We start from the raw sequence: 17,291 nt of genomic DNA on the forward strand, positions 1-17,291 counted from the left end.
CACTTTATTTTTAACTAATAACAATGTGACTAGTAGCAATATTAATTAAGTACATGTACTTTTAGTTAGGGTTTGGTTTAGGGTTTGTTACTTGTAATTATTCATAATTTACTGAAATTAAGTATGAATGAAGTAATGTGTAAATATGTAACCTTAAAATAAAGTGTTCCCCACTATATTTGACTGATGTCTGGTCTTTGTGGGGACTCTCCATAGGTGTAATGGGTTTCATACTGTACAATTTGAATATGATCTTCCCTCACACTAACCCCAAACCTGCCCATCACACCAAACTTTTCATTTTTACATAAAAATTATATATATATATATATATATATATATATATATATATATATATATATATATATATATATATATATATATATATATATATATATATATTTTTTTTTTTTTTTTTTTATTCTGTATGAATTATCATCTTGTTTCCCCATGGGGACCTTTAATTTAGGTCCTCGCGATCACCATGTTTTTTCTGAGTATGGTCATATAATCATGGCTGTTTTGGACGTTGAGGTGTGCACATGACATTTTAATAATTAGATTATACTATAACGTTCAAAAAGCAGGAAATGTCATGTAGACATTGCAATGTATGCAATTTTCTATTTTTTTTTATTTTTAGCCTGCTTATTATTTGCTTGTTTATGTTTGTGTATGTATGTCTATGAAGTATAAAGCTGTGTTTAGTGGTTATTGCGGAGTTGCATTAGTGCACAGATCAGTGTAAGCCTCTGGCGCCATCTACCGACTGAATCTTGCCATCGAGTCACGCAAAGGGGTTTTCAAGCTTTATGATGCCAAGGACCCCCAAATATGATTAACCTTTATAAGGGACCCCCTTCCTAAAATCTATTTTTATGTAATTAAGTAAATAAATAAATATTTAAACTGTTAAATAGTAAGTGTGACATTATAAATACAACATATTGTTTCCAAAATTAAATTGGCTATTAATGTTGGATGTATAAACCTAAAGCAACTGTCACAATAAATGTATGTAAGCAGCTTGTGTAAGAATACTGCCTTGCAACCCCAGTGAGCGAGATAAAGGGGACTATGGAGAGTAAAACCCACAAAAGATACAGAGCAAACATTTACAATTCTCGAATGTATACGGCAGAGAAACATTTAGAAATGTAACCCATTTAGAAAATTCAGTTCAGTTTTTCTCTGTCTTTTTATCCTCTGAAAGTTTCTGGGGACCCCTTAGAGCCTTCTGGAGGAACTGGAGGTTTTATGGTTTGAAACCCCCTGATGAAGGCTACATTACAGGCCAAAAATCACGACCCATGGGAAGCACATTTTGTCACCCCTAATGAATTATTAAAACATGCGCAGCAAGAGCATGTGCCTTTCTTTAAAAAAAACAACAACAAAAAAAAATGAGTTTTTGAGCTAATTTATTAGTAAGGTATTAATAAAACAACTCTTTATTCTAAATCATTACACAGAATCTGGTTTAGGCTACTGGTTAGTCAATCCCAACTTAAAGCAGCACTTGGTAACTTTTGCTTTCGTGGTCCCCCTACAGTTGGGAAAAAATAATGTCCTCATGACTGTCGTAAGCTCTGTCATCCTACAACAGGGGATGCCATCGCGCGTCCATTTGTTGACATGACAGCCTTGATAGGCCTGAACTAGTGCGCGGGTCGTCTCATAACCCGCGGACCCCGTATGTCTATTTAATGGTCACGGGTGCGGGGCGGGTTGTAAAAATATATACAGTAGTGCGGGGCGGGCCAAATAACTTCATAAAAGCGGCCCGTGGGTTGGTGCAGCACTAACAGTTCCCCTGAACACTGCAGGAGGAGTTCACATGCAGGTGTTCTTCTGGCGGCGCGTGTGAAATGTCTTCATCCCAGGTACAGTCAGTGGTATATGTCTCAGCATGTCATATGAATATAATTTCATGGGTTTTATTTTTTTCAAACGCCAAATAATCACGATGCTCACGTTTACAAGCCAGCGTCATTATAGTAGTCTATTGGTTACCATTTTGCAGAATCTATATGATACTTCAGTTCAATGTTTGAGTGGTAGGTAATCACCGTAACCAGCAGGACAGCATCGGTCGGGCAGGCCTCCTTCAGCTCACGCCGACGAGCAAACGCTGGTCACATGTTGATCCTCGTCCTGCCTTTAATCACATCACTTTTTCGTTTCCTCTTATTGCTTTCCTCCAACAAAACCTTTTCTTTCTTATTTTGTCTGTGCTGCTTCAGACATGATTATATTATCCGACGAACAAAGTTGTGCTCGCACGTCCGAATTTAAGGAAGTGTGGGTGTTGGTGGAAGTGACGTATATGCCGTAAAGCAGTCGAATTTTGTAGTTCTTTTTGTTCTCGGGTTACTACCCGAAACCCGAAGTTTAAAAGTACGATTAAAAACGATACAGACCCCGTCAAGCTGGCAGACGTGTCATTCAACCTATTGTAAGTCGATGCATCATCACAAGAGTCTTGAAAATATATTATGAATGTTGAAAAGTTACCTAGTGCTGCTTTAATAAATGTATACTTAGCTATCTAAATGTGACATTGCATATACTTTTGTTTCTGTACACCGATCAGGCATAACATTATGACCATTACCATTACATTACGATCAGGCATAACATTATAATAAGAATATTACATTCTTAATATTGCATTGGTCCAACTTTTGCTGCCAAAACAGCCCTGATCCGTTGAGGCATTGACTCCACTAGACCCCTGAAGGTGTGCTGTGGTATCTGGCACCAAGATGTTATCAGCAGATCCTTTAAGTCCTGTAAGTTGTGAGGTGGGGCCTCAATGGATCAGACGTTTGTTCATTAGCACATCCCACAGATGCTCGATTGGATTGAGATTTGGGGGAGGCCAAGTCAGCACCTCAAACTCGTTGTTGTGCTACTCTAACCTGCAAATATGCTTAGGTAAGTGGTACGTGTCAAAATAACATCCACATGGATGGCAGGACCTAAGGTTTCCCAGCAGAACATTGCCCAAAGCATCACACTACCTCTGCCGTCTTGCCTTCTTCCCATAGTGCATCCTGGTGCCATGTGTTCCCCAGGTAAACGACGCACACGCACCCGGATGTAAAAGAAAATGTGATTCATCAGACCAGGCCACCTTCTTCCTTTGCTCCGTGGTCCAGTTCTGATGCTCACATGCCACTGTTGCCACTTTTGGCGGTGGACAGGGCCGGGGTCAGCATGGGCACCCTGACTGGTCTGTGGCTATGCAGCCCCATGATGCTCTGTGTATTCTGACACCTTTGGCTCAGAACCAGCATTAAATTCTTGAGCAATTTGAGCTATAGTAGCTCGTCTGTTTAATCGGACCACACGGGCCAGCCTTCGCTCCCTACGTGCATCACTGAGCCTTGGATGCCTTGGAAACCCTCAACGAAGGCGATGACTCTGTCGCCGGTTCATCACAGTGAGCACTTTTAATACTGACTGCAGAGCGGGAACTGCCCACAAGAGCTGCTCAATTTGGTCCTTGTCAAACTCGCTCAAATCCTTACACTTGCCCATTTTTTTGTTTGTTTTGCCCATCAACTTTGAGGACAAAATGTTAACTTGCTGCCTAATATATCCCACCCACTAACAGGCGACGCTATGAAGAGATAATCAGTGTTATTCAATTCACCTGACTATGGTGATAATGTTATGCCTGACTGGTGTATATATATATATATACATTTTTAAATAAAAATCGACATTTTACACCCCATGCTGAACTTAATCAAGCATTGCTTGGTCATTGGTTGACCTAAATTGGTATTAATTGTGTACTTGGTTGATTGTAATCAATAGCCTACTTTTCTATTAAAGTTATCTGACATTATCAAGATGAATTTGTTCTGACAGTTGAACTAAGTTCTTGTCATGTTTTCTTTACCATTTTCTAAACTATAGCGAAAAAACTGTGATAATGTGATACATTTTGGTTTGTATATTAGTATATTATTTGTTTGTAAAAGGATACTAGTAAATGAATGAATCTGGATTTTTTTTGCATGTATGTAGCCTATGCATTTATTTATGTATTTATTTTTACGAAAACGTCATCATTACGCAGATTTTACGCTCAAATACTTGAAGAAGTCCCTGTACTACATCTCCCATCATTCCTAGCGGTTCTTTGAAAGGTGGAAGTACAAAATACAGCCACGGTGATGATGACGTCACTTACAGCATGGCTGCGCTCAGTGTCGCAAGGCGTTTAGTAAATTCTTACTTTTGCGTTAAATGTGTAGAAAAAAATGTGCAGGCTCGTTTACAGACTACAGCACGATTGTTGTGTGTATCAGCATCAGGCAGCAGTAAGTACAGTCATACTGTAAATCTCACGCGTTTACGGCCACACGCTTTACAATATTGGAGAATTGACCTTGTATAGCATGTAACGTTTTGTAGTTTTAATGTCTCATGTGGTTACCAAATGTAAAATAGTCATTATAGTCAAAGCTTTTATAGGCAGGTTAAGACTGGATTTAGATTTTAAATAATGTACTGTAAAGGAATATAAATGCTTTATGTTTAATAAAAATATATTGATAATAATAATTACATGACATAATCTTTTGCATTTTGCAGATAGTTTAAGTATTTAAAAATCTACTGTAAATGAATACCAATATTGTTTTTTCTTTTAAAAGCTATTACAATAATGACAATATGATTTGCTGAGTTTGTAATGTCATTATTTTCTCCTAATGTAAGAATTTTTACATTATGAGCTCAAGGTTTTATTAGATTTGCGAGAAAACTATTACATTATGAACATTTTATTACAAAAATAATGTAATACTTACTTACATTATGTGCAGTAATTACATTATGAGTTGATACAATATTTTTTTTATTTTTTATGATATCAATATAAAGTACCATGTGATAACATCACTGTTCCAACCACAGTACTTTTGCATGTAAGCCTCATTACTAAAGTTGATCAATGTTTCTTTTCTTTTTTTCGTCGTCCAGGCTCTGTGGATGCACCTAAAGCTCAGTTCACAGATACAGAGGTTCAAGACATTCTGAGCAAAATCACGGGTCTGGATCTAAAGAAAGTTTTCCGACCCATAAGACAGCAGCTAACGCCACCTAAATACAAGCTCATGACAGACACAGAATTAGAGGAGGTGAGATTTTCCTCTCCCAAATCTGGGATTCATAATGGGATTGAAATCAAGAGAGGTTAAGATGCATGATATTATGGAAAGGGATTCAGTATGGCATTTTGGAAAAACATGATGAGATATGATTTGTGATATGATTGTGCAGTTATGGTGCAGTCTTAATTAGGTTCTTGTGTTTGGCGGCTGTGTAGGCAGTGCATAAAGCAGAGGAACAAGCAAAACATTTGCTGAAGATGCCACCAGTCCTGTCTGAGAGGAAGCCCATAAACGATGTGCTCTCTGAAGATCAGATGCTAGAAGGCATGGACACTGCTAAATATGTATTCACTGACATCAACTTTAACGTCCCACATCGAGTAAGAAAAAACGGCATTATATTATATAACCAAGTTTAGCATATCGTTGTCATTTTTACTTAAATTTGACTATGGTTTTAAAATGTAATTATTCACAATGTTCCTATTGTTCAAGGATAATAACCCAATAAGTTATTTATTGTAATTTCCTGATCTTTTAATGTGATTTCAGAGCGATCTGGTACTGTGTTACTGTTAATTATCTTTCGTGTTGTTGGCGTTTCTGTTTCTCTCACAAATATCCCAAAGGAAAGATTCATAGTTGTAAGAGAGCCGAGTGGAACCCTGCGGAAAGCCTCATGGAACGAAAGAGATAGGATAATACAAGTATATTTCCCCAAAGAGGGTCGCAAAGTCACACCACCAGCCATCTTTAAAGAAGAAAACCTCAGGGTATGAAAAGTTCAAAAACTAAAGAGGTCTTACGGATTTTGCAAATGCATTAATTCCTGACGAGTGTTTCTTTCTCCGTGCAGGTGGTCTTTGAACAGGATAGACACGAGGATGTGCTAAATCAGTGTGTTGTCCAATTTGAGCCAGACTCTGCAGAATTTAAAAATGTGAGTGTGTTGCTGACAGACAAATGTATAGAAAGCAGGGGTGGGTGATATGATGTACCAGCGCAAGAAAACGTCTTATTCTCTTTCTTGAAGAGTGCTCGGCAACACTTTATTTTAATGTCGTGTAATTAGATGTTATTACATGGACTTACTATAGTAATAACAGTAAATTATGCATAATTGCAAGTAGTGTTGTGGAAAGTTAATTTGAAAAGTAATGCATTGCAATATTGCGTTATATTTAAAGAAAAGTAACGTGTTACGTTATATTTGCATTACTTTTTCTTTCCTGGGCTGGGCTTGTTTTTGTTTTGTTTTTTTTATAACAAAAAGGTTATATTTTGTGCAAATGTAAAGATGCAAATTAAAAATATAAATTTGCACGTGTATAGTAGAGGGAGCAGCTCAAACAAGCCTTTCTGGATAATGGAAAAATAGAAGTTTTACTAATAAAAATCTAGTAATTTTTGCTCATGGTTTAACTGAATCTTCAAAGGTTAGCAGCAAGACATTGGTCGATAAAGTCAGATTAAATGCATTACATTTTTTTGTTTTTTTTACTTAACAATTGGAGGTTTGCATAGTATTCTGATTTTGTATTTGATTAATTTGATGCATTTTGAGGAGTACTGAATCTTTATTGTGCAAGTGAGATGAGAGAATTCATGCTCACATTTAGTCTAGAGCTACAATAACCATCATGTTTACGCACAACCCCTCTGCACTTACTCACCATTTTTCTCATCATGGGACAGGAGAGCTGTTGGTAAAACGTTTTTGAAAAGTAACTTGTTACTTTTTTGAAAAAGTATGGGATGTGCTGACACACAGAATCGGACACTAATGCTATTTATAGCCTATAGCATGTTTTTTTGTTGGGTCAGATTGCTTTCACACCTCAAGTGAACCGTCCCAGAGTTTGTTTGCTTTTGGGCCGAGAGCACCTCGTTCAGGCAGTCTCGGAGCGATTGTTTTGGTGAGGATCCGAGCGCAATTGCCATGTTCACATATGCCTAAACAAACCGACCCAAGGGAGAAAATGCACCAGTTTCCGAAAGAAACACTCAGGTGTAAAAGCACCTGTATTAAATTAATGTTACTCAGATTACTTATTTGACTAAGTACAGTGGCCCTCATTTATCAAAAGTGCGTACACCAAATTTCCAGCGTACACCTTGCGTACACCCAAACCCACGGTGACTGAGATTTATCAATATGGACGTTGGCGTACGGCACACTCAAATCCTACGCCAGCTCAGGAGGTGGTGTACGCACGTTTGAGTTAGTGGGAAAATGCGCAGAAAAACAATTCCTAACACCACAAAACGCAATGACAAGATATGCTATATGACCCACTGTTAAAAACCACAACAACAACATTTAGTGTTTATTTTTGTGTAACATGAACGTCAATGTTTAATTTGTGTGACTTTACCAAAGTGTTTGATCTGTAGGCATATGTATTCCTCCAGTCGCGAGCCTGTGCGCTTTATCTGACGTTTCAGGCCCGCGCCTGGCCCAGCAGCTGCGCACGGACTGGGACTAAAATAATTCAGACTGACAAAATAATAAAAATGGCCTTCTTCTTTTAAATAATAATAAAATCAATAAAAACGGCATTTTCTTCTAAATAACAAGCGTCATTAAGAATAATAATCATAATAATAAGAAGAAGAATCTTACAAATTGTCAAGTAATTATTAATGTGAATGAATGGAACTCTACATCACATCATCATCACTGTCGTACACACCAATACATGTGCCGTGATACGAAATTAAATGCTAATTGTTTCAAAACGTGCTGTAAAATAATGCATTGTGATGGTAATTTATCATCCAAACAGCTATTTAAACTGCTGGAGTGCGCTTCTCAACCCCCACACTAACAGTAGCTACTCGTAATTTGGGTCCATATTTTGTTTTTGTGAGCGCCTTTAATCCCACTCTTTAAACTCCCAAATAAAACAATTTCGGGTTTTTTTCCACTTCCCTGGTGAGGGTCTCGATGGGCGCGTCTCAATCATCTCAATAGTTCAGTAGTCAGAGCACTGATCAGGGAGTCAGCCCATTGACTTATGTCCTAATCAGTGCCCTGACTAGTGGACTAAAGAGATGATTGAGCGCGCCCGATCTCCACGTCGGAGAAGTTTCGTTTCTTTGCCGTCTTCTGTTTGTCCATGGCGTAAAATGAGGGCGTGCGGGAGGCAGAGACTTGAATATATAGGGGCGTGTTATTCTAATGACGATCGTTTTCAGCCGCGGGATTTATCAAGGGCAAGTATTGCGTACACCTGGATTGCAGAGGTGCGCACAGTTTCATAAATCAGGCGGTGAGAGGAGTGTAAGCATAATCTTACGCCAACATACACACCCGTTTCTACGGTAAGATTGATAAATGAGGGCCAATGTAACTACGTCACCTTAAAACTAAGTGTAACCGAGCTCTCTGATTACATCAGTTATTTTCTGCATTCTGCTGTCATAGGACTGACTAACAATAGTAATGTGATCTTGTGTGCGATTAGGTGCTCATGCTGACCTATGAGGACATTGAAAAGCATGGGAAATATCATCTGCTCAGATCCACACGTTTTTTTGGTGGTTTGGCCTGGCATCTGGCCAACGGTCACCGAATTGATGGCCTTCTGGTGGACATGTTGCAGAGAGACCTGTGAGTATGTGTGTGTGGGTGGAGATCTGAAAAGGAAAAGCTGACAGTTTCTACAGAAAATTAATTTGAATTCTTTGTTATGGGAAGGAGACAGGAACCGGCAGACATTTAACACTTTAATCAATAAACACAAACTGAAAGTAAAAACGGCAGCCTCCTTACGACTGCTGCGCACACACATAGGAAAACATAACCAAAACACAACATAAAGGCCTGGGGGTCCGTTCTTCATACCTAAATACATCTGAGATAATTTGACAGATCCCAGATCTTCTAATCGTGATAACTGATCTCTGGCTAATTTGGTACTTTAAATGAATTTGTGGATTGGAAGTTATCTGAGATCACTGCTCGTGCCTGTGTTCCCTGAAGAGTGCAGATGCATCAATACTTGAAAACACGATCAGCAATGCAGCGATTGGCTGGAGGCAAGACAACATAATGACATCATATAACTAAAAAAGCCACCTAGCAAAAAACTTGACAAATTAAAAAAAGACAAAACATGATTTCTGGACCTTTATAAGTAAACAGCCAACTGACCAAACCAACCTAAAAGTTATAATAGATCAATGATAAATTTATATATATATTTTTTACATGATTCTCAATTATTTATATTTACGATTTTATACTACTTGTACACCCTTTACATTTTTATTTCAATGTTGTAATTAAATTTTAAATTTGAAGCAGATTTGTTACGTGGCAGTATTAATCAAAGTTTCTTAATGGTCAAGATTAAATTATCTGCATCTCTTGCACTGCATCAAGCCATCGCATAACATGTCATCACTCAAATTAATGCACAACGCAGATAAACTGCACAACATGTGTGTAAAACTCCAATACAACTATAAAGTAATTATTCCATCACAAATAAATCTTATTAAACCGCTTCGCCCCGTTCTCACTGTCCCTCGGCCTCGACTGCTTGCCACATAGTCATTGAATGCGTTTTGTGCCAAAGCAATGATAACTGATTCACAGTTTAGCCCACATAGACTTCTGTTGTGCTCAGTGTGAAGAGATTTGAAAAAGTAACCTAAGTATTGATGATCATAAAAAAACTGTAAAAGGAGAAATTAATCTTCTATTATTGACATTAATTATTCCATAGCAATGGTTATGGTTAAGATGTGTAAATCATCTTCTTGAGGTGTGTCCACTTTTCCTGGTTTCTAAACTGAGTACTGCACTGCCGATGTAATTCCAATGGGGAAAAGTTTTCTCCATGGAAAAGTTCCTTCTTCTTATAATAGTTACATAACATCCATTTCTGGAATCCTTAATGAGAGTTTCTAGATTTATCCAGAATTGTGCAGCTCTAACATGACAAGTTGTCTTTTACACAGACAAGGCTGTATAGATAGATGAGCTAAATTTATAAGGTTTTTTTAACAACAGAAATTAACCATCACTGAACTTACTTAAAGCTGCAGTCCGTATTTTCCGATATCAAAATCTATTTTTGAACAAGTACATAACCAGCCAGTGTTCAAAACAATCTTCTTACATTAGCCTGATTCACAACGGTAAAGCTTGTAATAATGTTTTATAATTAGAGTGGTACTGGTGGATTTCTGCGGGAATTTCGAGAATTTCTGTATACATAAAGAAAGAGTCCGGCTAGCGTAATATCGCATGTGAGGATGCTACAGGTTGCGGATAATTTATAGCCTTCTCTCACAGCAGATGGAATAATTAAATTCATAATTTTGATGGCGGATTGTAATCCAGAAAGATGACTATCATCAGAGTCAACGGATATTCACCCGTAGTCAAAAGCAAAAGATTAGACTGTAGAAACTGAAATCTACAGGTAACGCTAAACACACTAAATACACGTAGTCACACAATGCAGATGTTGTTAACATTAACGATTTGAGAACAAAGTATAACAATAATATTGATTTGCACGGTTTGTTGTGATGAGCCAAGCGATTGTACGATTTAATCACTTTTGGTAGCACGATTTATTCTAGTGCTTTTTTCTCAGCGAAGGCCGCTCCGTTTACATGAATGTCTGCAGCTGCAAGCTGAGCTGTGAGTGCGATCTCCCACTCCCCATGCGGATGCAAATTGACGATATTTGCGTTATCTGAGGATTTTCAGATCGTGCGAATATACTTCAGGTTTTCCACTGATAGAAAGCCATATGCTAATCGCTGAAGTAACCCTTTAAATAGCCATAGTTTTGATACAACTATGAAATTAGTAGTAAAAGATTCACCCTGCGTGGCTCAGTCTGTGTCTGACGGAAGTTCTGGCTTGGTTTACATCGCCTACATCACCTTTAATTTCAGTAAAAGTATGTATTGTGTTGTAAGGTCTGGTTGCTGTTGTCTCTGTGTGATGAGTATGTGTTGTCATGTTTACAGAATGCCGGATGCGGTGATGTTGGTGCGTCTGTTTAATTTGGTTCATCCTCAGAGTGAGTCTGCGCAGCACGCTCAAAGACAACAGGCCTCTGACCTGGACCTTCTGAAGGTGAACAAGCTATCACTGTACAACACCGTCATCTATGCCATATTCTTTACTGTCACCACAAATACAGTTTAAACATAACTACATGACATGGTTTGAAATTAAGGTTTTCTATAGTGTGCATTATGCCAGCCCACCTTTTGAAAGACTTTTTCTTAATTAGTACAATTACAACTGCATAATATAACATTGAAATAAATGTTTTACAATTTTTGATAACAATTTTATAAAATCAGATTTTTTTTATTTTTTATTAAATGAGTAGGTGGCATTACATAATTAATAATTTAATTAACGAGTCACAGAACAATTTATTCAATTCATTTAAAGCTGATCCATTCGGTTAAGAAACACTCTGGTGTGTTTTGCTGGGAAATGGGATTTGTTTGGAAATATTTTTGCTGCCGGAATTGAGAAAAAAAAAAAAACCTTTTCAGAATTGTGTCTAAAATGTAAGTCACTTAATATTAACTGTAAACGTATAAATCAGTATCACTTTGGCACTCGTGCTCATATTCATGAAAACAGCTCTTGTGATTTTGCTTAGTTATATCATATGTTATACTATTAAAAACAAGATATCATAAAAGTGTATGTATATCTCTTGAATTTTGGGTGACATTTTTGACACAATTCCCCATTTATTTCCAGTGTTGGGGGTAACGAGTTACAAAGTAACGAATTACAGTAACAATATTACTTTACTAGACTATACATACATACAGCTCATGAAAACCCCAAATTCCTATCTCATAAAATTAGCATATTTTATCCGACCAATAAAAGAAAAGTGTTTTTAAAACAAAAAAAGTCAACCTTCAAATAATTATGTTCAGTTATGCACTCAATACTTGGTGGGGAATCCTTTTGCAGAAATGACTGCTTCAATGCGGCGTGGCATGGAGGCGATCAGCCTGTGGCTCTGCTGAGGTGTTATGGAGGCCCAGGATGCTTCGATAGCGGTCTTAAGCTCATCCAGAGTGTTGGGTCTTGCGTCTCTCAACTTTCTCTTCACAATATCCCACAGATTCTCTATGGGGTTCAGGTCAGGAGAGTTGCCAGGCCAATTGAGCACAGTAATACCATGGTCAGTAAACCATTTACCAGTGGTTTTGGCACTGTGAGCAGGTGCCAGGTCGTGCTGAAAAACCAAATCTTCATCTCCATAAAACTTTTCAGCAGATGGAAGCATGAAGTGCTCCAAAATCTCCTGATAGCTAGCTGCATTGACCCTGCCCTTGATAAAACACAGTGGACCAACACCAGCAGCTGACATGGCACCCCAGACCATCGCTGACTGTGGGTACTTGACACTGGACTTCAGGCATTTTGGCATTTCCTTCTCCCCAGTCTTCCTCCAGACTCTGGCACCTTGATTTCCGAATGACATGCAAAATTTGCTTTCATTCGAAAAAAGTACTTTGGACCACCGAGCAACAGTCCAGTGCTGCTTCTCTGTAGCCCAAAAGTGTCTTGACCTGGGGAATGCGGCCCCTGTAGCCCATTTCCTGCACACGCCTGTGCACTGTGGCTCTGGATGTTTCTACTCCAGACTCAGTCCACTGCTTCCGCAGGTCCCCCAAGGTCTGGAATCGGTCCTTCTCCACAATCTTCCTCAGGGTCCGGTCACCTCTTCTCGTTGTGCAGCGTTTTTTGCCACACTTTTTCCTTCCCACAGACTTCCCACTGAGGTGCCTTGATACAGCACTCTGGGAACAGCCTATTCGTTCAGAAATTTCTTTCTGTGTCTTACCCTCTCGCTTGAGGGTGTCACTGACTACGTTTACATGGACAACAATACTCCGATATTAATCTGATTAAGACAATACTCTGATTAAGAGGCTACCATGTAGACAGCGATTTCTAATTACCTTAATCTTATTAAACTCATAATCTAACTAAACATAAATCGGATTAAGACATGTGGAGTATGCCTATTTTAGTCGCATTATCGGAGAGCATTACAGACATGTACACACCTTAATCTAACTATTAATGTCGTGTCGGAGATTTCGCCACATTTTGTGACAGGACACACAACGTTACTCACACCAGGGAAGTGCAGAGGGGAGGCTTTGTGGGTCCGAGCCTCTGCCCTTTTTGAAAATTAATCAAAAGTGCCCCTCTCAACAATCATCGATAATATTGTGGCCAATAAAACAGAATTGGAATTATAATTAATATAACAACATCTACAAACCAGTAACAAATGGCGGAATAGTCCCGTTTATCTTTTACGTATCTGTCAGTCTGAAATGTCGTTGCCATAACGCGTCGCTATGGGCGGTGTGTGTTTCGCTTGACTGTTCATTCTGAACACTGCGTCCTCTCTAGTTTTTTATTTATTTTTGTTGTAATTATTATGCTGATTGTAAAAGTAAAATACAATAAGTTTGTATCTGTAATTGTGAACCAGATGGGTCACTCACAATTTTTTAAACCTATTTCATCATTAATCAAAGCTATTATTATAAATGTAGGCTGTCAATAAGGAGGAAAGAGGGGCAGTGTCTCTTCAAAAAACCAGAAAGAGACAATACATAATATTACAAAAATAAATCAACGTAAATGTATATAAAACATTATAAAAACGCATGTTTGTTATATACTTCTTAATGTAAAGTAACACTGTCCAACAGCGACACCCGCAGGTGAAGTTAGCGAGTTTCCTGAGCCCATTAAATTAACAGACCTGCCAAAGTCACGCTATGATTGGATGTTGGAGAACATAGCGTGGCATGGGGACGTGATGACGTGCCATAATCTATCTATGTTCTGTAACATGTAAAATGGGAACATGAATGGAGTACTCTAAAAGAAACTCATGTAAACACCTTAATCAGAATATTGTCTTATTTAGAATAAGGTCAATAATTAGATTACTGCTGTCCATGTAAACGTAGTCAATGATGGCCTTCTGGACAGGGTCGGGTCGGCAGTCTTACCCATGATTGTGGTTTGAGTAATGAACCAGGCTGGGAGTTTTTAAAAGCCTCAGGAATCTTTTGCAGGTGTTTAGAGTTAATTAGTTGATTCAGATGATTAGGTTAATAGCTCGTTTAGAGAACCTTTTCATGATATGCTAATTTTTTGAGACATTTTGGGTTTTCATGAGCTGTATGCAAAAATCATCAGTATTAAAACAATAAAAGACCTGAAATATTTCAGTTGGAGTGCAATGAATCCAAAATATATGAAAGTTTAATTTTTATCATTAAACTATGGAAAATAATGAACTTTATCACAATATGCTAATGTTTTGAGAAGGACCTGTATAAGCTTTCCATTGATGAATATTATTATTATTTGTTTATTTACTGTAGGAAATTTACTAAATATCTTCATGGAACATGATCTTTACTTAATATCCTGAGGATTTTTGGCATAAAAGAAAAATGGATAATTTTGACCTATACAATTTATTGTTGGCTATTGCCACAAATATGCTCGTGAGACTTATGACTGGTTTTGTGGTCCAGGGTCACAAATATGTGCCAAATCACCTCTCATACCTGCAGTAGAGATCAGTGAAACTGTTCAGTCTGTCACTCTTACATGGGAACATTAATGCTATTTGGGAAGAAGGGGTCAGGCTCAGGGTACATCACTTCCCATTAGCCTGTGCTTTGACCTTTAACCCATGCCAGGACGTCATTCAGAGAGAATGGAGTAAAGGAAGGCCAAAACATTCTTGTCTAGTTTTGAGATGCCACCAGTAATTTGGAAGAGTGACAGGTTTTAATGTGTGTGTAAGAGTGTGTATATTAGATTCTTTGGAAGGAAATAGGCAAGCATGGTAGACTTGATGAGGGGCCACTGTTTAGTCATGGTTCTGGCTTAGTGCTCTCTCCACTCAACCCTGTTTTATGTCACATTGACCCTTTAACCCCTGTAACAGGAAGTCAGTATTTCAGTATTTGTTTTGCTAATTAAAGTTAGCAAAATTTTACACACAAAAAATAAATAGATCTTTTAGAATCATTATTAACTCTTTCCCCGCCAGTGTTGTATTGAAAAGGGTTGCTGAACAAACACTATATTGCCAAAAGTATTGGGACGCCCCTCCAAATAATTGAATTCAGGTATTCCAATCACTTCCATGGCCACATGTGTCTAAAATCAAGAACTAGAGATGCAGACACTTCTACAAACATTTATGACAGGATGGGTCGCTCTCAGGAGCTCAGTGAACTCAAGCGTGGTACCGTGATAGGTAGTGCTGGTGAGATGAAGCCTCATGAAGCATTGAAGCTTTTTTTAATCCAAATTGTTCACAAACGGGCTTTTTTCTCGAGGCTTCATTTGCTCACAATACCGCCTGGTGGTCAAAGAGTGTAAAACGGATACATTACAGATGACCATGATGTGATCTGTGATGCACTGTGTTTTGCATCAGTTAAGGCTTAGATATAACAGTGAAGAAAAGAAAAATAAATTTCCACATAGACTAATCTATTTAAATTAATATAATGTGTATTTTCTGGTGGTATATTATGATTGTATAACATAACTGTGTAATTAACCTATTGGCTTGAAATGAATGGGCTATCAAATGTGTGTAAATCAATTATCTGGACATGGGCAGGAGGGGCAATATTATTATTACTATACAACTGGAAATTAGCTGGGTTTAACTGGGAAGAGGGCAAGATCTGAACCGCTTTCTGAACCAGTCAGGCTTTAAGCGAGGCTTCGGACGTCATTGAGGACGTCATTGGTCTAAACCAGGGGTCCCTAGACTCGGTCCTGGAGGGCCGCTGTCCTGCAGAGTTTAGCTCTAACCCCAATCAAACACACCTGAAACAGCTATTCAATGCCTTGATAGGATCTAGTAAGACATTAGCTGTTTCAGGTGTGCTTGATTGGGGTTGGAGCTAAATTCTGCAGGACAACGGTCCTTCAGGACCGAGTCTGGGGACCCCTGGTCTAAACAATACGAGCCTCAATATGCGCTTCACTTAAAGTTCCCGGGATTTCTCGACACATGCTCCGAAGCCTCGGCACAGAGCGTAACATCACTAGTGATAGGTTTCCGTCTGTGCAATAAGTCCATTCGTGAAATTTCCTAACTACTAAATATTCTACGGTCAACTGTTAGTGGTGTTATAACAAAATGGAAGCAATTGGGAACAACAGCAACTCAGCCACGAAGTGGTTGGCCACTTAATATTACTGAGCGGGTCAGCGCATGTTAACATCAAAAAAAGAACAATGTTAAGATAAAACAGTTTGTCTGTTAAATGCCTTACATGTGCATCCTTACATCCCACACAAACAGGTTCTTCTAATGCATTTTCTCTTTCTTTTTTCTTTTATTCTTAGATCTATGCTCAGTACGAGTCAAACAGAGCTGGATTCATCGAGCTGGCGGTGCAAAACTATGAACAGACTAAAGCACTGAGCTCGGTTTAAATACATTAAAATGTTAAATTTTGGAAAACCAACAACTATCATCAATGGAAGTATCTGTCATATTGTTCAAATGTTCATGTCAAGTTTTGAAACTTACTTATTCTGTACATAATAAAGAAATCTTTGTGTATAATGTCTCAGTTTCTTTATTTAAAATCACCCAAGTTTCTTTCACATTTTCCCAAGTTTACCAAATGTAAAGATCAGAATAGTTCTCTCAGAAAAGCACAATGGCCCACCTCAAGTACACAAATATACATATTTAATGCGGTTAATGCAGCATAAGTTTTTTTCTGACATCCTTTGGCTCTACTACTGTATCATCGCTGTATCATTCATTCAAGCACTATTAAACCATTCAAGCGGTTCCAGCAGCCATTCATTTTTAGTGGAGGCTATTTCGATTTCGTGGGGTCGATTTCCGGTGACCCGAGTGACAATGTCCAGCGACGTGAAGTTGAGATCTGTTCAACTTTATGCAAATGACCAGCGAGTCCATCAAACAACTATGGTAAGTTAGATCGGTAAATAAACAGTGAGTTATGTCGTCATCTCAAGTCAGATAAATCCTAACACAAGAGACTCAGAGGACCTAGATATCAGAGGTCTAGTTTCAAATATAATTCCTTTGAAATGTGTGTGAAATCTAG

The 17,291-nt window shown here is 38.2% G+C and overlaps 1 protein-coding gene across 1 annotated transcript; it reads left to right on the forward strand.

Annotated features, from left to right (window-relative positions):
• The first annotated feature begins 4,167 nt into the window (after nt 1–4,167).
• On the forward strand, nt 4,168–16,774 carry mrps22 (mitochondrial ribosomal protein S22). Its single transcript, XM_067451566.1, has 8 exons — nt 4,168–4,334; nt 4,999–5,156; nt 5,345–5,509; nt 5,759–5,902; nt 5,986–6,069; nt 8,597–8,742; nt 11,124–11,232; nt 16,552–16,774. The coding sequence occupies exons 1-8, from the start codon at nt 4,208–4,210 to the stop codon at nt 16,639–16,641; spliced, it is 1,023 nt and encodes a 340-aa protein (XP_067307667.1). The 5' UTR covers nt 4,168–4,207; the 3' UTR covers nt 16,642–16,774.
• Nucleotides 16,775–17,291: the final 517 nt, after the last annotated feature.

Source organism: Pseudorasbora parva, chromosome 8 (assembly GCF_024679245.1).
Source record: "Pseudorasbora parva isolate DD20220531a chromosome 8, ASM2467924v1, whole genome shotgun sequence".
Classification (NCBI taxonomy): Eukaryota; Metazoa; Chordata; class Actinopteri; order Cypriniformes; family Gobionidae; genus Pseudorasbora; species Pseudorasbora parva.

What these genes read in the sequence shown, in the direction of transcription:
- mrps22 (XM_067451566.1), top strand. Translation starts at nt 4,208, where the DNA reads ATGGCTGCGCTCAGTGTCGCAAGGCGTTTAGTAAATTCTTACTTTTGC. An exon ending in TTAAAGAAGAAAACCTCAGG is followed by an intron (nt 5,903 to 5,985) that starts GTATGAAAAGTT and finishes TTCTCCGTGCAG; the next exon opens with GTGGTCTTTGAACAGGATAG. An exon ending in ACTCTGCAGAATTTAAAAAT is followed by an intron (nt 6,070 to 8,596) that starts GTGAGTGTGTTG and finishes GTGTGCGATTAG; the next exon opens with GTGCTCATGCTGACCTATGA.